This window comes from Struthio camelus, chromosome 14 (genome assembly GCF_040807025.1).
Source record: "Struthio camelus isolate bStrCam1 chromosome 14, bStrCam1.hap1, whole genome shotgun sequence".
In the NCBI taxonomy this organism is placed as follows: Eukaryota; Metazoa; Chordata; class Aves; order Struthioniformes; family Struthionidae; genus Struthio; species Struthio camelus.
In genome coordinates, this window is record NC_090955.1 from 16,079,969 (window position 1) to 16,102,824 (window position 22,856).

General features: G+C 38.9%; 1 protein-coding gene across 17 annotated transcripts in view; it reads left to right on the forward strand.

Annotated features, from left to right (window-relative positions):
* Positions 1-22,856, forward strand: part of ERC2 (ELKS/RAB6-interacting/CAST family member 2) — a 551,724-nt gene that overhangs the window by 255,287 nt on the left and 273,581 nt on the right. For 16 of the 17 annotated variants that reach the window (XM_068907565.1, XM_068907568.1, XM_068907571.1 and 13 more), the window contains one exon: positions 12,023-12,158. In XM_068907565.1, coding sequence (XP_068763666.1) covers positions 12,023-12,158 — 136 coding nt within the window. Of the gene's footprint in view, positions 1-12,022; positions 12,159-13,844; positions 14,260-22,856 lie in introns of those variants that run through there. The other variant, XM_068907577.1, reaches the window with a different exon arrangement.

The window sequence follows — 22,856 nt, forward strand, 5'->3', positions numbered from 1 at the left end:
AGAGAGTATTCTCTTCCTCCAAATTCTCCTGTCCAACAGGCATCAAACTTTTCCTCAATTATATTAAGCTTAGTTTTTTTATAATAGGATGGAGTTATTCAGGCATATGAAGAAATAAATCCTTTGGGATTTGGGGGTGAAGCATTCCTCCAAGTTCATATAAGGTACTTTTTTTTATCTGATTCATTTTATTGTTTAGAACTTAAAACTAAGTAAAACGGTAAGATATTTCACTTCTCTGCTCAGCAAACATAACCAAGAAAAATGGTTTTTTTTGCCAGCAGCAGCAAGAGAAGGGAGGGAAGGTACAAATTAAATGGTATTGGCATAATTTTGCTAAACATTCTTTATTTATGTCTCCCACCACACCTACATGGGTGTTGAATTTTGACAAAATGTAGCCTTCGTGATAACAGATATTCATATATTTTCTTTTTCTTGGTAGGAATTTTTTTTAGAGCTTGCAAAGAATTCATCAGGAGACAGATCCTAGATCAACCACCGCTTTCATTCTTTCACTCACTCTCCCTTTTTTCCCTCCCTGATAGAATTCCCACTTTCTTCTTTGCAGCCCATCTAAAGAAAATTTAAGAATGATTTTAGAATTTCGTCCATGGGATGTCTTGCTGCAATAAAAAGAAACTTTTTTTGGTAGGAAGTCTTCATTCAAAGCATTTTACTGTCATATGTGGTTATGTGTTGGTGTGTATTCATCAGTGAGCTTCTTATGTTAATCTGTCAAAGATTTATATTAAAAGCAGGAAGGCTTGCAAATTCAAAAGAAGCAGAAGAGATGTTATTTAAAAATGGTTTTATAGCTGAGAAATAAAAAATGGCAGCTGATTTACACTAATGTTATATTTTAGTAACAGCTGAATCAGTATGAGCCATGTCCTCCTTAAAGCAGACAATCATCTGTCCATTTAAATTCTCAGAGCTTCAGTGCGTTATGTAGTGCTATGAAATGGTTTGAAAGAGGCTATACAGAGAAAAGATTACATTTTTTGGCATTATGTTTAATAAGTAACAAATATTCATAGGAACTCTGTCATCATATTGCATATAAAGAAGCCTGAATAAGCAAAGATGCAAACCCTAACTGAAATAATTACTCTGGAAGGGTAACATATTAGAAGTGGTAAATTGCTTGATTACAGCTTTGGAGCTCTCTACATATGTTTTGTTTTATGGATGAAGTATATTGTACCAGTGGTGAATATACACTCTGTTAAGCATGGGTTAGGGATCAGTTCTGATAGGGCTTCACCGAAACAGTTCACACTGATGTATTTAGCCCTGCAACGTGTGTATCATTGTCACTGTTTTGAAGATTCCCTCTTGGGAGACAGAACAGGCAGCTGCTTTGCTTTTTGGTACTGTAGTGGTGATACGCCTTACCTCAATGAGGATTATTCTTTGTCCTTTCAACTTTGGGCATGGTAATTCTCTCCTAAGTCTTAGCAATGCACTAGCAATGAAAGGCAGTGATGTTTGGTGTTGCTGCAATGGGATGGACGCATTTGCTGGTCACAGAACATAACTGCTGTGTAGCATGGTGAACTGGCTTTGAAGTTTTGAGAGTAGTTTTTGTTTTACAAGGAAAAAGGTAAAATGTTGATGAAATAAAATATTATTTTGTATGTTAATAAATTTTAGTTCCATCCTGCCTGTGGTTATGATTATCACTCCCTGCCATTATGTATGAGTGCATAAAATTAGATGAATGATTCGGCATGGAACAGGCAAATGATCCTACTTCTGAACACCATCTACATCATAGAAGAGTGCCAGGCCAGTATCACTTTTTGTAGTCAGGGAGGTAAGAGCAAGAATAAAAGTTATTTTGAAGCTCAGCTCTATTGGACATGCTGGCTGTGTCAAAGTAATTAACTTCTTCATGGTTGGAATGTTTGTTTTTGTTTTTGCATTTAAAGTATCCTTCAATTGTTGGTCGTCATGGCAATGGTATTAAAAAGAAAATAAGAAACGTTAAGCATAAGGAACAAATTCAAATTATAAAAATGTTTTGCATACTACTAATTCTTCAGGTTGTAGAATATAAAGATGTAGAATATTTATAAAGAAGAAACTCGTGATCTGTTTTTTCTTAAACCTTTAAAAAAAACAAACATGAAAGTTTTTATACATTCAAATGACAGCACAGCAAAATATTTCTTTGTTTTTTATTAGCCTACCATACATTTTAAAATAATTAGGGTCTAATTTAAATTTAGCAGTCAACCAGTAGGGCTTTTCTTAAGAAAAATTTTGGTTATTTCAAATATGTTATGTTTTCTGTGTCATGTCAAAATTTCAGCCTATCACGCATATAGGTTTTCCTATCTTGATGATACCTATTTTCCCCAAACAAATCCATCTATGGGTTGTAAGCGAATAAACAGTGTCCCTGCGTATTTCTGTCAGGAATGTGTCTGTCAGTAACCCTCTTGACATCTCTTGTGATGTTTACAGTTTTGCTAGAGTGTAACCCTCTGGTTTTCAGGTTTGTAAATGGGTAGTAGCAAATTTATTTATATTCCAGGAAAATACCAGAAATAGTACTTAACTTTGCTCCTGTTTCAATGAGAATTTTATCTTATCTTCCAGTGGAGTTGGATCTTAATTTTAAGAATTAATTTAAAAAAAACAAAAACCTCATGCTGTTGTTTCATAGTCCTTACTCAATTAATAGATCAAGTAGGGATGTGTATGAACCTTCAATTTTTAAGACAGTGGGAAATGAATTGCTGGAAATATTTCTGCTGAACCTTACTGAAGCAATGTAGTTCAGAATGGATGCTCACATGGACAGGATTTACAGGATCAGGTCTTCTGCATGACTAGCTACTGAGATCCAAAGTGCCCAATAAAGTGTTAAGATACAGTTTATTGTTCATGTACCTCAATCCTTTGTGAAGATGTAGAGTATTTATAAAGAAGAAAGGCATGATCTGTTTTTTCTTAAAGCTTTAAAAGCACAACATTTTTTTCAAGCGATGACCTTGGTAAGATTCTCCCCAATGCATAAGTAGAACAATAGGTGAAGAGGTTTGAATATTTAAAATTAATGTACTGGGTTAAATTTTAAAGTAGATTTTTTAGAGACGTTCATATTTTTAAAAAATTACTTGTTTTGACTAAATTTTTAGATTTCATAAAATAAAAATATGACTATTTTGCTAAAAATGTTCTCTATTTATCTTTGATGTCAGCTATGCTCTGTATTTTATTTGTTCTTATATAAAAACCATATAGAAAAGAAACTTATTTCCTGTATATATTATTCTAATATTTGACTATTGCACATTTGTTACAAAATTAGTAATGAGGTCTAAAGGTTTCTGACATGCTGGAGAATTTTTTGATTGAATTTCAGACAGCTAGTTCCATTGTAATACTGTTTAATGTAATAAAAAGTATTACAGATACATATTCCTTAAGAAAATGTTACAATTTTTGCTCTTAGGAGTATTTTGCATGTCTGTATTTTTTGGATGCTTTGAAAAAAAAAAAGTCTTTGAGATATAGAATAAAGACTATGCTAAGGATGAAACACTTATTTTTGGCTGACATTGCCTAGCTTTTGGCCAAGTTACGCAGGTGCCTAATTAAAACTGGGGATTTTAGCTTGGCTTTCTGTAGTTATCAGAGAAGAAAGTCTTGGAGTATAGGCTCCAGTTACACTCTACTGTAAAATGAAGTCTGAAAGATGCTCACGTATCTGCTGACACTAGATGTTAGTATTTATTTTTAAAAGTTGGACTAAATGAATTAGATGTAGTATAGTCTAGATTATGAGATCAATTTCCATGTTCTTCCAGAAGAACAAGGAAAGAAAAGTTGAATGTGGTTAAACATAGTCATTAGAATTAGTGATATTCATACTAGCAAGAACTAAATGTTATAGAATTTTAATATTTGTATTTCTGCTGACTAAGGCTCTGTTGGAATCTCCATGACACTAATGTCTATTTCTTACAAAAATTTTCTATTTAAAAACTAAATAGTATGAAAGGCTACTGTACTTGCACATAGATGTGTAGGCTTGTTGAACTTCCTCCTGTACTTTCTGCACAGCAAGTTTATGGGACTCTAAGTCCTTTGGTCCAGACTTTGCAGGAGACAGTTGCAGGGTGGTATAAGAGTTTTTAATCTTCTCCCATCACCTATCTTGTTCAGATATGTAACGTTCCCCAATTGCGCCTAAATGTTTAGCAGTCATAGCCAGCTGGTTCTTCTAATGCCATTTTTATGAAAATGTTATTGGATGCTGAGGCAAATGGATATAGGTATTGCTGTGGTTTTGACACTTGATTTTAAGTCTAGTGCCCAGCTGAGATGGAAATGCATGCTGTGTGTTACAAAAGATTACATAAAATAATAGGAGAAAGAATGGGGAATTATGATTGACTGATTTTTACTGAAACAGCATAGCTGCAGTATTTTATATATTTAGGGTTCAGAGATTGGCTTGATCTAGGCTTAAATTGTCTATAAAAGGATATTCTTCAAAATGTTTAATGTAAAATAAGGTAATATCTACAGAAGTATGTTTATGTAATCTTTTTATTAAGAATGTCTAATGTAGTGGAAGAACTAAATTCTGCTCAGAATTTTTTGTTCTATCTAGTGTTCTTCATCCATTCTTTGTTAACTTCAATATAGTTGTCATCTAGTATTTATGTGGCATGCATTAGTTAGTTGGATACTGCATTTCTTTAATGACTGGTCAAATGAGTTGAAACATGCCCATGAATGAAATACTTCAGTTTGCAACTATGGAATTCAACAGTCTTTGTTTCTTTTTTGTTTGTTTGTTTGTTTATTTATTTATTCTGGTCAAGATGTGCTGACCGTTCTAGCTGGCCAGTCTAGTTCTGCTTTGAATTATTTTCTGTCAATAGATGAAGCTGCTAGATGTTTTATGAGAATTGCTCACTGACTATAACCACAGGGACACAAACTTAAACCTAAGTTTGTTATCTGAAAAAGTGCCATTACCCAGCCATTTTAATGTTTAGGAATGATCAAGCATCTGCTCTGCTTTTTAGACTGTGTTTTTGTTCTTACAGCTTCTGAGCTGAGAACGTCATCTCTTTAAGCCAAACACAGTGATGGTGCCTCTTCCATGTGCTCTAGGCTTTGGCTCTCTAGAACTGGCTAGACTGGCTTTCCAATTATATGAAGTCTGTAAAGTTAGCCAAAGATGTTTAGTTTCTTAAGTTTTCAGAAAACGTTGTAGAGTATTTTGTGATGACTTGAGATGACTTTAATGTCTAGCTGAGTGGTAAGTAGTTTAGTTCACCCTAAGAACTTGAATAGATACTCAACTTCAAAATGAACTGTAACCTAACTTGGAAAATCAAAAAGCTGTGGATTTTGTCTTACTGTTTGGTGGGCAGTTACACTATCAAACAAAGGGCACTTTTGCATATATATCAATTTTTGCTATATCTAATTTTAGTACCAGAATATGATTAATGTTTGATGGTAAGATCTATTCTACTGCTTACACTCCTGCAGCATACATTTTAGGTTTTGAAAACATGTATCTTAAACAGTAATACTTTATTTAATTTATTCTATCTAATGAATTTTATGGTCTTAGATCTGTAAATAGAAACCGTGTAGCAGAACATATGAAAGTAATTCTTCCTGATAAAGAATAATGTAGACTCAATTACGCACATCAGCTTAGCTACTAGTAAAATATGTGGGTATTTTGTATCCCATATGGTAATGGCATATGATACTTTGTACTTGTTGTGTACTCTTTCCAGATATTTTTCTATTTCTTATGAATCACTGATTATTTTTTCCTGATCTGAGTTTTAAAAACAGAACTGTGTGAATATATCAGAGCAAGCGTACTGGAAAAATGTACTGGACCAAGGATTATATATTTGCATGTATGTTTGTGTATGTGTGTGTGCGTGTGTGTATGCTTATGTATATAATATATATATTTTAAATACTTGATAACTTATGCAGGATGCATAATATGCTGAATCCCTCAAAGTGTCAAGTTATGTCTCCATAACTTACCCTGGTGAATATTTTTCAATGTAGTACAGAAAGTACTTTGAAGTGGCTTATGAAGTTAGGAATAGTTCTCCTAAGAATGCTTTTCAAAGAAAATATACATTTGACATGGAAAATACTGCAATCTAGTGCACTCTAAATTATTTCCTGAAAATTTTTATAATGGCCAAAGATGTATATTTTTTATTTTTTTCTAATTAACTTAGAAGCAGGTGGAATGAAATTTCCCTTTTTCTACTAGAATTTTATTGACAAGGGTAACAGATATTGCGTAGTGTGTAAGACCTGGAATCTGAAGGCATATTTTGATTATCAGTTTTAAACAGAAAAGTGAAAGTGATATGCTATCAACTCCCAATTCAAGCAAACCAGATTTGATGGCTATTTGTTTGTAACACATTGTTATTCCCATGATGTTTGTCAACATATCCAGTTTTTATTCAAAGCTAATGAAAATGACTTTTGATTGGGTCAGAATGGTAAATGTGCTTTTACTAATTTCACTTGTTTCTATAATGGCTATTTCTTAAACTGTATATTAAAAAGAAGATGTCTCTAAACTCATGATTAAGCAAAGGATTTATTTCTCTGCATCCCTCTGCCACAAAAGAGGTCATCTGAACTGTGTGAGTACATTTGCTTACAATTTAGCTTGATTCATCCAGCAAGGAGGAATATCCTGGAATTGTTACGTGGCAACAGTAAAGTTCTGTCAAACCACAAACAATATGGGAGTTAAGAGATGAGTGCGTGTTTACTGAACCAGTTACTGTGCTTGAGAAGTATAGAAGGATCCAAAAATGAATTCATATTTGAAAAAAAAAATCCTTGTTAGGTAAGAGATGTAAAATGGGAATTATCTCCCCAAGGTGCTGTCCATTTCCTAACTTGAGGACAGGCCTTACCAAAGGGGTTGATTCTAGCTTTGCTGAGTTGTCCCAGAACGTGTGAGAGCTGTCTTCTCAATTAACTTCTCTTACTCCTATGCTAACTGAAGGGGAAAGAGCAGATTCTCTGAAGAAAAAGAAAGTCCTAAATGAATCTTAGACACATTTTATCATAGTTCCTTACATCTTTCTTAAGGTTTACTTTTCATTAAAAATCTTTATTTAACTCTTCAGGGTGATTTAGCCCCTTGGGCTCTACCTTCAAGGGGGAGAAGCAATCCTAAATGCTTGAACTGATGTACTTCTGCAGTGCTCAAAATGCAAAGTGAGCATTTTCCCTTGTGTTTGCAAGATTTTTTTTTATTACAAAGTAATATGGGATGTCAGTTAGGGTGAGATCTTTCCTAATAGTTAGACATTTTCTTTAGCATGCAGCAGGACAGTGGAGTAGAATTTGAAATTTGTGGAGAAGGCAGGGAATCCTCCCAAAATTATGACAGCTTTTAAACAAAATTTAAATTATATGGAAATTAAGTTCATTTTTATCCTTCATGGGCAGCTTTTGATTTTCTCAAACGTTTCTTTTTCTACTTGGTAAGATTGTCTAAGTAGAATTGATATTTTGTTTTTTCCAGGATTTCTGAATACAGAAACTACAGCTAAGCTGTTTTGTGTCTGAAATCCTGGACGTTCAAAAGCAGTTATGTGGTTAAAAGTCCAGTGAATGCTTTTTAAGTCCAAAGCTTTCTGGAACTGCTGAACTTTAACTGCCCATGCTCTGCATATTTGCTGTGTGCCTGCATAGAAGGGTTATTAGTATGCCCAGTAAGCCTTGACTCGTCACAAAATGTTTTATTCTCTGTGCATGCTTCTTTCCTATGTATGTGCTGCATAAAGCATGAGGACATATTTTTGTTCAGGAAATCCGCCCAGAAAGATGACACACAGTCTGCATATACCTTCTGCCTCACAAACTGATACACAATGCTCCGTTCTTCTACTGCAAATACTGTCTCCAAATCAGTACCTGTGTCCAATGCTCTATGCATCCCTCCCCCTGCTACTACATGTCCCTACGGCATTCAGCTGGGGCTCAAGGACTGCGCTCCTGTTTTCCCAGGCTCATCCCACAAACCAGTGTCTTCTCTAAAGAGAAAGCAGAGTTAAAATCTGGGAGGAGATACGTTCTTGTATTTATTTCATGTGCTGAACTACTTCTGCATCTTCAATGCAGGCCTCAGAAAGAGCTGCTCACCTAAGCTTTTTAACTGTAGTACTCTCTTCACTTCCATAGGCATGTAGTTGGTTGTGGAAGAGAGAGAGGCTACAGCACAGCATTGTCTTACGTCCTCTTCAGGATTTTGCATCCCACAGGCACTAGATGTTCTTCTTTGCAGCTCCACCAAGTTCTGCTTCTTGGTGTGAAATTAGACAGAAACTGGAATAGGAAGCCACAGGAGGAAGGGATGATGAAAGAAGCAGTTAACGTATGCATAAAATTCAAGTTCTTGCAGAGGTTAAATACAAATTAATTTATCATTTACTCAGTATTAGGTTTGAAACCATTTTATATTGTAACAGCACAAAATAGTATTACACTGCCAAAATTTCCACCAAATGCCACATTTGTATACCAAGTTCTGCAAGAGACATTTCTTCTTGTATTTGCTTTATTTTCACACCAAGTAAGTCTGTGCTTATCATGACACTATATGGACCGATGAAAGAGAACTGATTTTCACTTGGAGCTGCACAGCATCTCTAACATATATGAATACCTGGATTTATAAATAGAAAAGGCATCACTCGAATTCTTAAGATATTTTTTAATTAACAGAGAACTCTGTGTCTAAACCCATTATGTTCCTTAAGACATAGGAAAAAGTTTAAACTGAACAACAAAATTTTTGGTTGTCTTTCCATTAATCTGTCAGTGTATCTTTGACAGAAATATCCCTCCTGCTTTTTAGCTCTGTTGTGTTGCTTGCTTAATATTGATAAACTGTAACACAATGTTGGTTTTTTTTTGGGGGGAAATTCACCTTTCTTTACTTAAAACATTGGTGATTTATACTATATGCCCAGGGCTATTGGGGTAGGTCTCACATGGGCAGGTGACCATCTTGTACTGTACTTTTTCATTCTCATGTGAACTTGATTTGGGGATTGATGCTGGGAATCTAGAAGGAGGTGGTGGTAGTTCTATACTTCTGGCTTCTTCTAGTTGTGAAAAGAGATTTTCTTAGGAGTCTTTAGTCCTGTCATTTTGCTAAGGGCTCACTCCCCTTTGCTAGGGGAGAGAGTCTTAGGTGCATAGTGTATCAGAAAGGGAGTGTTCTTCGTCCAGGTACTATGAAAGATATTTGAATATATTTAATGAAGATACTGGCTAAAGTCTCGAAGTCTCTAACATCACAAAATACTAGCTCCTGACTAGAGCTGGCTCAACCTGGAGAGGCTCAGTTTTTCATCTTCCAGTGAGTTTTGTGTAACATAAAAATGATTACACTAAAAATAATTAAATAAAAACATTCTAAAAGAATGGCTTTTGATTGTTTTATGAACTTGGTCTATTTTCTTGTGTCAAGGTATTGTTGGGGACTCTTTTTGCTTTCTAGTATGCTTTTCAGTCTTCATATGTTTTATGTATGACTTTAAAAACTGAGTATAAAAGAGAAATGCTGTAAATAAACCATCAGGTTAGGCTTGTATATCTCTTTGTGCTTAACAGACTATTGCAAACACTGTAACACAACTGTAGGATAAATCTGTTTTTCAAATGGAGGAGTTCGTGTTTGTCTTTTTTTTTTTTTTTAACTTATCTGTGAGTCTCATGTAGATTTGTTTTAATTCTAATTTATTTTTCACTGATTGATGACATCCAGTCTTTGTCTTGGTCTGTTTTCTGTGCATATATTTCTTACTTTTTCAAACAGATGTATACAGTTAAAGGGAGATGAGCTAAATTTATAGGCAATTTTTAGTACCTTTTAGTACCTTTTTAGTACCTTTTGTATAAAACCAGATTTATAATATATTTTGTATGGTAGTACTGTATCAAACTCCAAAAATATCTAAGTGATTTTTCTTTCACATTGGGACTCAAAGTTTTAGAAAGGAAATTAATGGGGAAGTTGCTCTTGTAGCTTTATCTTCACTGCATGCCTTGTTATATTCTACAAATTTCTCTGATGTTAAGTATGAAGCTGTTAAACTCTCAACTGTCATTCTGGAGGTTTCTTGGTGAAAAGCTAACACTCCTATACCATTACATCATCTGTAGAAGTTCTCTGATAGCCAACCGAATCTTATACAATAGTGTCACAGATGTATGAATGTTTCTATGATTTTTGATATATTGTTATTGGTTAAGATACTGTAAGTAAACATATAATAAAAACTATAGTGTTGTATGCAAATAAGTGGGAAGAACTAAGATTATTCTGCACTCATTTACAAGAGGTCACTTTCCAGATTTTCTGGAATTTTCTTAGGAGAAAAAATTAAATTGAGATTTGAGATCCTTTCTCCACAGATTGTTTTTGGAACCTGTGCTGAGATCTTATAAAAATCATTTAATTCACACACTTTGCATCAAGCAGAATTTGTTCTCGGTATCTCTGATCATATAGCGTTATTATATGATGATTCCCATGGGATTTCTTATTAGAAATCCATTAGGCCATTTAAAGTAGCAAAGATTTTCAACTGAATTACTGATATCCATTCTTTTTTAGCAATAATAGTATATTAGCTTTTCTGTTATGTAGTGTACCCACAACAATTTTTTATATGCAGTGTCTTCTAAGAATTGTTAATACCATGGCAGTATTTACTAATTTAAGATTTGTTGTTAAATTTTCAGTGTAAATAAGTAAGTAAGAACGGATTGTAGGACAAAGAAGGCAGTAATAGAATTAAATATAAGGTGTCCTAGTTTCTTTAGCATAATAAAATCAGTGCAAGAAATTTATTCTATAACTTCCTTTTCTCTGAAAGTTCTGCTGTGGAAACAACAGAGACATTTCCAGTGATCCTTTTGGGCGCTGAAAAATATTCCCTTCATTTGCCAAAATGGGATTAGTGAGTAGATCTCATTTGGAATTTGCACATGACTTTGCTCCCTTTTATCTATATAAAAATAAATTCCTCAGAGTCAAAGGAAGTCGAGGAAATAATATCTAAAAGTCTAAGAAGGTAGAAAGCATTGCTGCAGGAATATTTTTCAGAGCCTGCCAGAGCAGTAACTGCAGCATACAAGGCAAAATTAGCTTTCCCCACTTCCTAAAAGGGTATGTGCTAAGTACTAGAATCAGAAAAGCTTCTAGTATCTTAATAAATAAGGCCCATGGAAAAAGGTAATTAGCCTTGAAACAAATTAAGAATGCAATTTTCGCTTGAATAAAATCTTAAGAAAGATTTTAATGGTGTTAAAGATCATTTTATTTTCATTAGAGGTTATTTATAAATTTGTTTGCTGATAACCATTTGTTGAAAGAAGTCACTTAATTGAAAAAGATACAAATGTTATGTTTTTGTTATGTAAGAAGCTATTTTTAAAGGCCTCTTGTATTTTTCATGGCATATTTATGTTCTGACCCTCTACTCTATTACAGTATAATCCTCAGAAACATTATATGTCTATGCCAGCTTTACAAAAATAAAAATTCACATCATATATCAGTCATTCACCTTCACTTTCTGCTTCCTTTGAAATGAATTGACCCGTAAAAGAGCCCATTGAAGTTGGCCCTGAAATCACTGCTTGTGTAAGGACTGTAGGGTAATTGCCCTCTGTCAGGACAACAGTTTTTCTGCATGGTGCTGTACATGTATGAACAAATGATGAAAAAGGAAAGAAAGCCTGTAGGTCAGAGTACTTGTTTCACCATTGTATAATCTTATGACATCAATCCCATTTTGATATGCCAGTTTGAAACCAAGATGGAAGTTTTATGATTTTAATCTGATATTCAGAATGCTTACATCTGTTGGTGGATCAATGATTTGTGTCATAGTCACAAGTTACTTTATAGAGAAACAGCTGTGGTTGCACTTATTAGCACTAATGGATATGTGCCTACAATTCTTAGACACATGAAGGACCAAAACAAGAAGGTTGCCAATCTGAAGCACAATCAGCAAATGGAGAAAAAGAAGAATGCACAGTTGTTGGAAGAAGTTCGTAGACGAGAGGACAATATGACGGACAACTCTCAACATTTACAAGTGAGTTGATTTTTTTAAATTGTGCTCTAAAATCACTAAAGAAAGAATTCTTCTTCTTCTTCTTCTTTTTTTTTTTGTGCACGTCTTCCAGGATCTATGATGAGTTTCTCTCTACAAAGAGCTGATGGCTTTCTCCTCTTCTGCCAAAGAAGGCACTAATGACCTGAGTTGCACCCATGAACTATTTAATATTTAGTGTGAGGAAAAAGCAAAATCGAAAATGAAGTCCTTTCCTCACAAGGACCATATTTTACTAATTTAAAAGCAAGGAAGTCATTCTAGCTGTAGAGGAGAATCAGAAAATAGAAGGATAATTATCCTTTCTGTATTCTGTTTTCTGTGACGTTCACAGTGTGACATCCACAAGCATGGTGAGGTTACACTGTGGGGTTAGGAGTGCTCAGCACGTTTGAATATGAAACAGTAGCTCTTTCTGAGAGACTTTTTTTTTTTTAAAACTGGGGAAATACTCATATGCCCAGGTGATTAGCTATGTAAAATACCATTCAGTTTTTCAAAAACATTGACTTGTATAGTAGTATGGAGAGTGCAGGGAACTATGTTTGAGACCCATGGGCCCCTTCCTGTTCTGTGTTTGTAGCTGTAGTGCTCCGCGTTAAATTCCACTGTCTGAAAGTGCAGTTCCATGTCAGGAGGGTTATCATAATCTAGTCGTGTACTCGGATCACTTAACGAGTGTGATGTGGTCATATTGGCTCTCTGTACATGTATGTGGAGTAGGTTAGGCAGCTGAGGTTAGACTGGCAAACAGGGTCATGGTGAATTAAGAGTTACCGCAGAAGGTCTTTACCTCATGTACTTAAATGAAGTATAGGGAATCATGGAGACAGTTACAACTTATCTTACTTGACAGATCTCTTGTAATCATTACTGCCTTGTTAATGCATCATAAAAACATTTTTCTTGCTGTTGGAAGGAAAAGATTCCCCTATACCTCCTTTTTATATAATTTAGGCTTTGAACTTCATTTTAGGAGAATCACTACAGTTTGTAAGTTACTAAAGTTCAGGCATTAAGAGTTGAAAGATAATTAGCTGATCTGGTTAAATGATACATTTTATAATAGAGAAATTATATTAAAAAAATCACAAAACAAGTTTGATACTTGGCTTAGAAATTATTTTCTGAGAGATGACTATGAAAAACTATGAACAGAAGTACTGACTTCCGTCAACAATGTCAGTATCTCTGGATCCAGTGTTTATAGGTACAGTCTAATTTACAGTGCAATGTGTCATTTTTGGCTTGATCTGGTTAATATAATGAGTTTCTGGAAAATTTCTAATAGGTGGAATTTGACCCTCACATGCTGCATACAGTGCTGTATTTCTTATGTGTTTCTATATGTAAAATGAGGAAACTAACACCACAGCTCTCTTTGGACTTGTGTCAGTGAAATTGTATGTCAGAATCGAGTTCAGGAAATGATACATTATTTATATATCTGCATAATGTTATGTGTACTTTGTAACCCTAGTCATTACAAACTGATTGCATCACCGTGAATTCTACTGCACATGATACAGCACTAAAACCTTGTGAAATATTTGGCCTAACAATATGCTATATCAAAGTTAAATTTCAGTGTCGAACAGCTACTTGTAATTTAATCTGGATCAGGAAAGAGAATATATTAGAGCTGTATTTTTTTGATTAATATTTCAGAATTCTGTCAGTGGAGAGCAGAAGACATTCTTAGAGTCTCTGATGGAACCCCTATGCTTGGAAATTTCAAATCGTATAATGAGTGTGGGTCCATGAAATGGAAGCAGCATGGCTGAATAGTTCGAGTTTAGAAAGAAGTAGCCATGTCTTACATACAGCCTCCCTGTGCCATTCACTTGCTATAAGACCCACTTCATGAAAAACAGTTAACTATGAACTGTTATTTCGCTATTTCTGTAACTCGTCCTTAAAATGTTAATATTTTAATATTTCCAAATGTGTACTTTAACATACAACTTTTGGTAATATCTGTGTTGTGGCCCACCCTACATTTGCTGAGCTTCTGGGAAAGGGAAAAAGGGGGGACCCCAACTGCTTCTGCCTTCTGCTGCTTTGCATTCCCCAAGTCTTTTCCCGATACAGCAGGAACAATCGGAGCAAGGGGGCGTTGGCTGGCTGGGCTGCGGCATCTTGGAGCATCCCATCCTATCCTTTCTGGCCTAAGCAAAACAGGCGACCTGCTGCTCTCAAGAGTTTGCTGCCCTAACTAGTTTTAGTGTATTTTATGTGCCAAAAACATTTCCTCATTCCCTTGGTTTATTTCTTGCTGTATATTTCTCAGTGGTGACTATTGTTTTCATGCAGGGCTGGATGTGCTTCCTCTTTGCAATTTGCCTCTTTATTAAATTAGGCTGGCTGTCACTGTGTGGATCATGAAGGAGGCAAATATGTTCGAAAGAAAATGGCTTGTTTGACTTTACAGATTGAGCTAAGAAATGCCTGAGGAGGTGCACTTGTAACAGAAGTTTGACTCTACAGCATTATGATGTGTTAAAGTAAATCCATAAGGAAACAAGGTGAATGGAGAGGGATGGAGATGAGCAGCCACACTTGATGAACATCTGGCAATGTTTTCCTTCCCCAGCAACTTATGATACAGTCTAGCAGGTACAATTGCTGTAAAATTGCAAAGGGGTTAAAATGCCTTTTCTTTATAAGCCTCCCTAAAGGAGGCAGATAGTGTTCCAGTGCTTCAAGGGACCTTTCCCAAAATGGGCTTGTCAACACGTGTCCTTGTATGCTTCTTTCATAAGATGAAGGAAGATGGGATAGTGATAGTATGGGGAGCTTTGTTCTGTTCTTCTTGTGAGGTAAAAGAATTGTCATTCCCTGTGAAAGTTCCTTAGAGTTTGCTTTAGGAAATGAATCACAAAATTCATCATTCTGTTAAAAGCTTATCGTACTGTTTATGAATCTAGTGGAAACGTGTCCCTGCCTTACATATTGGGAGCTTGGGGTTTCCCTTTTCATTTCAAGATTTGGGGAGCTTTTAGTGTTTCTACATAAATGTTGTTGTAAACATTTCAAATAAATATTTTGACATCAAATAGCAGAGGTAACATGACTGTGATATGAATTTATTCTGATAATATAATATTTTGGTTTAAAATCACTCACTGATATGGTTTATTTGTGAATATATGTGTAAGGCAGTTACAAATATTAGGTGAGTGTCATGTCGTGTTCTTACATGAATCTCATAAATAAGTGGATGACTGGTTAAAAAACCTCAAACCTTAAGGCTCCTTCAATTAGCTTTGGTATACGAAGGAAACTTCCTCATAAGAGTTGTTTAAAAAAACCTTTCCTGCATGGAGTTATTTAAAGAGCAAGTATGTCTTAAAATGCAGGTTTCTCCTTTTAAAAATAAGATTAAGCACTGGCAGATGCATGGTTGATTGGCAGGTATGGCTTGTGATTTGAGGGTGATTTTGAACTGAGGCTTTTGCATCTGGTCACATCCAACTATTTAATGTGTTTGGTATAAGATAGACATTTACTCCTGTAACATGTGGATGCAAACGGTGGGGCTGTGGAGATGGAACACACCTGCTGTCTATGGGTCCCAGCATGTAACTGTGGCTGGGAGCGTTCTAGATTTCAGCTTCTTAATGTGTGGGCTCAAAAAGATGCGTGTGATGCAATGTGAGATAGATATATGTGTTTTCTTTCCTGCTTGAGGGTACGATCCTTTCCTCAGGAGGCAGCATATAAACTGAAGTTCTGCTAATCATATGAGTGTGCATGGAGTCCAAAATTAGGGTATGAGAATTGTCTAAGTTAATAACCTGGCAGAATATAATGCTTGATCACTTTACATTTAAGTTCAGTTTATAAATAATGTATAGAGAGTAAATAAAAACATTGTAACAATACTGGTCTAAGAATTTAATTGAGGCAAGATTTATGGGGAGATATATGATGTGAGATATATGATAAACTTAGACAGTACTCCCAGAAACTCCATCTGCTGATTAGAAATGAAATTAATTGATGTTTTAACAAATATTAAATTAATGTATACACCTTAGTAAACCATAGGTATCTTATCTCATTTTCTTGTTACCACTTATAATACCTTCTGCTAATGTTTATAGGTTCATATAACACATAGTGCTTGTGTCTATAGTGTGCTTCTTACCTCTATGAGGGATGTATTCAGCTGTTATAAACAGAGCTCAGGGACTAAAGCATATCCTAAAATTCTCTAGCCTGATGTAACGATTGTAGTCCCTACTGGCTAGCTGGGACAAGCTCAGCTGAAACTTGCCAAAGTGCAATTAGACTAATCAAATTGCATTTACTCCAGCCGGGTCTCAGTCCCCTTTGCAGAAGTACTGGGTGGGACCTAGCAAGAAAGCTAGGATAATTGCCTATGGATTATTATTCAGGGCAACAGAACTAGTTGAATTGCCACCTGTTTTTTCCAGCTGGAGCAGGGGCTGAAGCTGTTCCCAGTCAGCTGTCCACTTACTTTCTGGCAGGTTTGAAGAAGTTCTGATGTCTTTAGTTTCTCTGAAGCTTCAGCAGTATATAATTCTTCCTGAGGCTTGCAGCATTCAGTATACTCCTGATACTTTTGACTAGCTTTTAAGATAAAAGCCTGTCAAAGCTGATTCAGACCTGAGCATCAGCCCTTGCAGGACAAGTCTGAGTTTCTGCTGGCCATGTCTCATGGTGCTGTAAGGCCTGTATTGGGAGGGAGAGTGCCCTGAAAGCCTGTGGAAGGAATCCACTTTGGTCTCTCTCAACTATCAGCTGTAATTATGGGTGATGCTTCAGGTGTGGTTTTGGGGGGTTATTTGGATCACTTCAAAACTGGAAACATTGGGAAGCCAGACTTCAGATTAAGTCTTGGAAATGAAGAGTAGTTGTGAAGTGTTCAGCTTTTTCCTTCCACAAATCAAGGGCAGACCTGTGCAAATCACAGAATGGTTGAGGTTGGAAGGGACCTCTGGAGATCATCTACTCCAAACCCCCTGCTCAAGCAGGGTCACCTAGAGCATATTACCCAGGAATGTGTCCAGATGGCTTTTGAATATCTCCAGGGAAGGAGACTCCACAACCTCTCCGGGCAACCTATTCCAGTGCTCAGTTACCCTCACAGTAAAGAAATTTTTCCTCAAATCTTGCCAGACAAGATGGTCATATATTAAATAAAGTGTCACAGCAGGAAAGCTTTTTTTATCATTTTATCATGAAGCTGAATTATTTTGAGAATGGTATATCTAACATGCCTTCATTTTTCTCTCTTTTTTTGTCTGTCTTACAAAGATAAGCTTTTTATAGAAGTGCTGAGCTAAGAAACAGCGATATCATGTTGTGAAGTTGCACACAACTCCTCAAACAAATCTCTTTGCAGGATCTTGAAATGTTATAGATGCCAGATTTCATTTCTGAGGTGATCAGTGCTTGTTTCCTGAGAGATGTGTTTTTCTTGATTCTTGTATGGCAGAGCGCAGCCAACAGAGGCAGCGAACAGACGCAGCAGTTTGCGCAGCAGTTCGCGCAGAAGGGCGCCAGAAGGCAAAGAAGGCACCTCTCCATTTTGCACACTTTGCACAGTGGTGTGTCCTTCCCCGGGGCATGGTCATGACACGCCGCAGAGCACGTTCCCCAGTGGCTGCGGGAGGTGCTGCATCGGCTGTGTCTGAGGCCTCAACCCAGACAGACCCTCAGACAGCAGATGCAGCTCTGCAGGTGTCAGGCTGCGGGGAGTGCCTGGGGCCTCTCCGCAAGGCCTGGGCTGACAGACAGCTCTCCTGTGTGAGGTGTGCTGTGGTTGACCAGTTGCGTCACCAGATAAAGGAGTTACAGGAGGAGGTTAGTAGGCTGCGTAGCATCCGAGAGGATGAGCGGGAGATTGACAGGGTGTTCTCGGAGACTGTTCAGCTCCAGGAGTCCCCTGTCCCCACTGCAGCGGAGGTGTCAGAGGGCTCAGCACCGTGTGTAAAGGTGCATCATAACGCTGTTGAAGAGGGCTGGAAGCTGGTGACCTCTCGTAGAAAGAGAAAAGCTCTTGCTCCTCCTCAAGACTTACCCTTGAAGAACAAGTTTAGCGCCCTCCAAGCCGAGGAGGAGCTGGGCATGGCTCCAAGGGAGGCAACTGGCCTGGCAGACCCTGTGCCGTGCAGGAACCCCCGGAAGAAATGGCGAGTGATTGTTGTGGGTGACTCCCTGCTGCAGGGGACAGAGGCACCTATCTGCCGACCTGATCTCTTGTCCAGAGAGGTTTGCTGCCTGCCAGGGGCTCGAATAAGAGATGTCGTGGAAAGACTGCCAAGGCTTGTCCACGCGTTGGACTACTACCCTCTGCTGATCTTCCATGTGGGTGCTAATGACACGAAAGGCAAACTGGAAACCATCAAACGGGACTTCAGAGCTCTGGGAATGGTGGTCAAGGGTCTGGGAGCCCAGGTGGTTTTCTCCTCAATCTTGCCTGTGAGGGGAAAGGACAGGAGGAGGAGTAGATGAATTTTCCAAGTTAACAGCTGGCTGCGCCGCTGGTGTTGGCAACAGGGCTTTGGTTTCTATGACCATGGGACCCTGTTTGAAGATCAACAGCTGATGGGGAGCGATGGGATCCACCTTACCAAGCGGGGCACGCGTGTCTTTGCCAACAGATTGGCCAGCCTGGTACGGAGGGCTTTAAACTAGGCAAGATGGGGGAAGGGGAGTGGTATAGTGGCTGGGGAGTCAGTAAAACACCGCTCAAGTCAGGATGCCTCCAGCGGGTGCATACAACCAGGGGAGACAGCATGCAACGTGGCTATGGAGGATCCTCTTGCACCTCTTCTGGGAAGCCTGCGTGCTTGAGTGGCTCTCTGAAATGCCTGTATACCAATGCACGCAGCATGGGGAATAAGCAGGAAGAGTTAGAGATCTGTGTGCGGTCGCAGGGCCATGATCTCATTGCGGTTGCAGAGACATGGTGGGATAGTTCACATGACTGGGATGCGGTCATGGATGGCTATGTGCTTTTTAGGAAAGACAGGCCAGGAAGGCGAGGTGGTGGAGTTGCTCTTTATGTGAGGGAGCAACTAGAATGTATGGAGCTCTGCCTCGGGGTGGATGAAGAGCAAGTTGAGAGCCTATGGGTAAGGATTAAAGGGCAGGGTAACATGGGTGACACTGTTGTGGGGGTCTACTACAGGCCACCTGACCAGGAGGAAGTCATCGATGAGGCCTTCTACAGACAGCTGGAAGAAGCCTCACGATCACAGGCCCTGGTTCTCATGGGAGACTTCAACCACCCTGACATCTGTTGGGAAGACAGCACAGCTAGGCACAAACAGTCAAAGAGGTTCCTGCAAAGCATTGATGATAATTTCTTGACTCAGGTGGTGGAGACGCCAATGAGGAGAGGTGCAATGCTAGACCTTGTACTAACGAACAAAGAAGGTCTAGTTGGAAATGTGAAGGTTGGAGGCAGCCTTGGCTGCAGTGACCATGAGATGGTGGAGTTCAGGATCCTACGAGGAGGGAGCAGGGCAATGAGTAGGATTGCAACGCTGGACTTCAGGAGAGCTGACTTTGGCCTCTTCAGGGACCTACTTAGGGGAATCTCCTGGGATAGGGCCCTAGAAGGAAGAGGGGTCCAAGAAAGCTGGTTAATATTCAAGCGTCACTTCCTCCAGGCTCAGGATCAGTGCATCCCTCTGAGGAAGAAGTCGAGCAAAGTGGGCAGGAGACCTGCATGGATGAGCAAGGAACTCCTGGCCAAACTCCAGCAGAAGAAGGAAGTCTACAGAATGTGGAAAAGGGGACAGGCCACTTGGGAGGAATACAGGGACATTGTCAGAGCGTGCAGGGATGCGACAAGAAAGGCTAAAGCCCAGTTGGAATTAAATCTGGCAAGGGATGTCAAGGACAACAAGAAGGCCTTCTTCAAATACATCCAGAGCAAAAGGAAGACTAGGGAAAACGTGGGCCCGCTGCTGAATGGGGCAGGTGCCCTGGTGACAAAAGATACAGAGAAGGCAGAGTTATTGAATGCTGCCTTTGTTTCAGTCTTCACTGCTAAGGCCAGTCCTCAGGAATTCCAGACCTTGGAGACAAGAGAGGAAGGCTGGAGAAAGGAAGACTCTCCCTTGGTTGAGGAGGATCAGGTTAGAGATCTTTTGTCCAAACTTGACATCCATAAATCCATGGGCCCCGATGGGATGCACCCACGAGTGCTGAGGGAGCTGGCAGATGTTATCGCTAGGCCACTCTCCGTCATCTTTGAAAGGTCATGGCAATCAGGAGAGGTGCCTGAGGACTGGAAGAAAGCCAATGTCCCTCCAGTCTTCAAAAAGGGCAAGAAGGAGGAGCCAGGAAACTACAGGCCTGTCAGCCTCACCTCCATCCCTGGAAAGGTGATGGAACAGCTCCTCCTGAAGGTCATCACTAAGCATCTGGAGGACAAGAAGGTGATCAGGAGTAGTCAGCATGGATTCACCAAAGGGAAATCATGCTTGACCAATCTGATAGCCTTCTATGACGGGATGACTGGCTGGGTAGATGAGGGCAGAGCAGTGGGTGTTGTCTTTCTGGACTTCAGCAAGGCTTTTGACACTGTCTCCCATCACATCCTCCTAGGTAAGCTCAGGAAGTGTGGGCTAGATGAGTGGATGGTGAGGTGGCTTGAGAACTGGCTGGATGGCCGAGCTCAGAGGGTTGTGGTGAATGGCACAGAGTCAAGTTGGAGGCCTGTGGCTAGTGGTGTCCCCCAGGGCTCAGTCCTGGGTCCAGTCTTGTTCAATATATTCATCAATGACCTGGAGGAAGGGACAGAGTGCACCCTCAGCAAGTTTGCTGATGATACTAAACTGGGGGGAGAGGCTAACACCCCAGAAGACTGTGCCGCCATTCAGAGGGACCTGGACAGGCTGGAGAGGTGGGCGGAGAGGAACCTCCTGAAGTTCAACAAAGGCAAGTGCAAGGTCCTGCACCTAGGCAGGAATAATCCCATGCACCAGTACAGGCTGGGGGTTGACCTGTTGGAAAGTAGCTCTGCCGAGAAGGACCTGGGAGTGCTGGTGGACAACAAGTTAAACATGAGCCAGCAGTGTGCCCTTGTGGCCAAGAAGGCCAATGGTCTCCTGGGGTGCATTAGGCAGAGTGTTGCCAGCAGGACGAGGGAGGTGATCCTGCCCCTCTACTCAGCCCTGGGGAGGCCTCCCCTGGAGTACTGTGTCCAGTTCTGGGCTCCCCAGTACAAGAGAGACATGGCACTCCTGGAGAGAGTCCAGCGGAGGGCTACCAAGATGATTAGAGGGCTGGAGCATCTCTCCTATGAAGAAAGATTGCAAGAGCTGGGCCTGTTCAGCCTGGAGAAGAGAAGATTGAGAGGGGATCTCATCAACGTGTACAAGTATGTGAAGGGGGAGTGTCAAGAGGATGAGGCCAGCCTCTTCTCCATGGTGCCCAGCAACAGGACAAGAGGCAATGGGCAGAAACTGAAGCACAGGAAGTTCCATCTGAACCTGAGAAAAAGCTTCTTGACTGTGAGGGTGACAGAGCATTGGAACAGGTTGCCCAGAGAGGTAGTGGAGTCTCCTTCGCTGGAGATATTCAAAAGCCGTCTGGATGTGATCCTGGGCAATATGCTCTAGGTGACCCTGCTTGAGCAGGGAGGTTGGACTAGATGATCTCCAGAGGTCCCTTCCAACCTAAACGATTCTGTGATTCTGTGATTCTATGTGTTTGTTCCAGTAACTCTGTTACCTCAATAGAATTAGGAAGGAAAACATTTGGGTATGTTGATAATTTCAGTGGGTTTGATTTGGATTTTCAAACCTGCTGTAATAGCAAAAAGCTGTAACGCTAATGAAGGACTGAATACAGCTATTTCTTGGCGCTCCATGGACTGCATCATTCTCTTTTAAAGCACCAGACACCAACAATCTCAAACCATGGTAGGTCTAGAAAGCAAGTTTATAATAATATTATTAAAAATATTATAAAAATATTTTAAAAGTGCCTTAATACTAGAAATGATTATCCCCACATATTAGTTTGAAAAAATAAGAATTTGCATGTAATAATATTCCAATATGTCTTATAAAATAGCCTTCAAAGGAAACTAGATGTATACATCTGTATACTGGATACTAGATGTATACTTCTGATTATACTTTTCAGAAATAAAAAATATCAGTTTATTATGTGAATTGAACCTTGTAGAATCATATCTGTTTTAAGTCCAGAAACACTGCTCAGTGGAAACTTTATGTAAACTGTCACACGGTTGTGTGTTGCAAGGGAGAAGCAGGAATCAGCCTGAACAAAATGTGGAAGAGTTTAATAGCCTATTCTGCTCTGTCTACCCAGCTTCCGAATGTTTCTGCCTTTTCTTCTGGTTCATCTGCTGAAAAAGGCTTTGACTTTCCTAATGTTTTAAATGCTTGAGTTATTTATTCATCACAATTCTCTTGTAGATAGGTTGGATAGGAAATCTTAGGGCAAAAGTCCACATGCTGGAAAGAGATTTTTCACTAGAAAAGAATAATTTGAGGTGATATGTAGTCCTCACAGGCAGCTTATTCAGTGCTCAGAGCCTAAAGTACTGTGAAAGAGGTTGTGTACATATACGTGTTCTCCACATGTAAGTATCCAGCTCTTCTGAACTGAGTCCAGAACCTGAGGCTTGGTTGGCCACTGGATGTAAAGAGGAAAAGGGCAAGAATC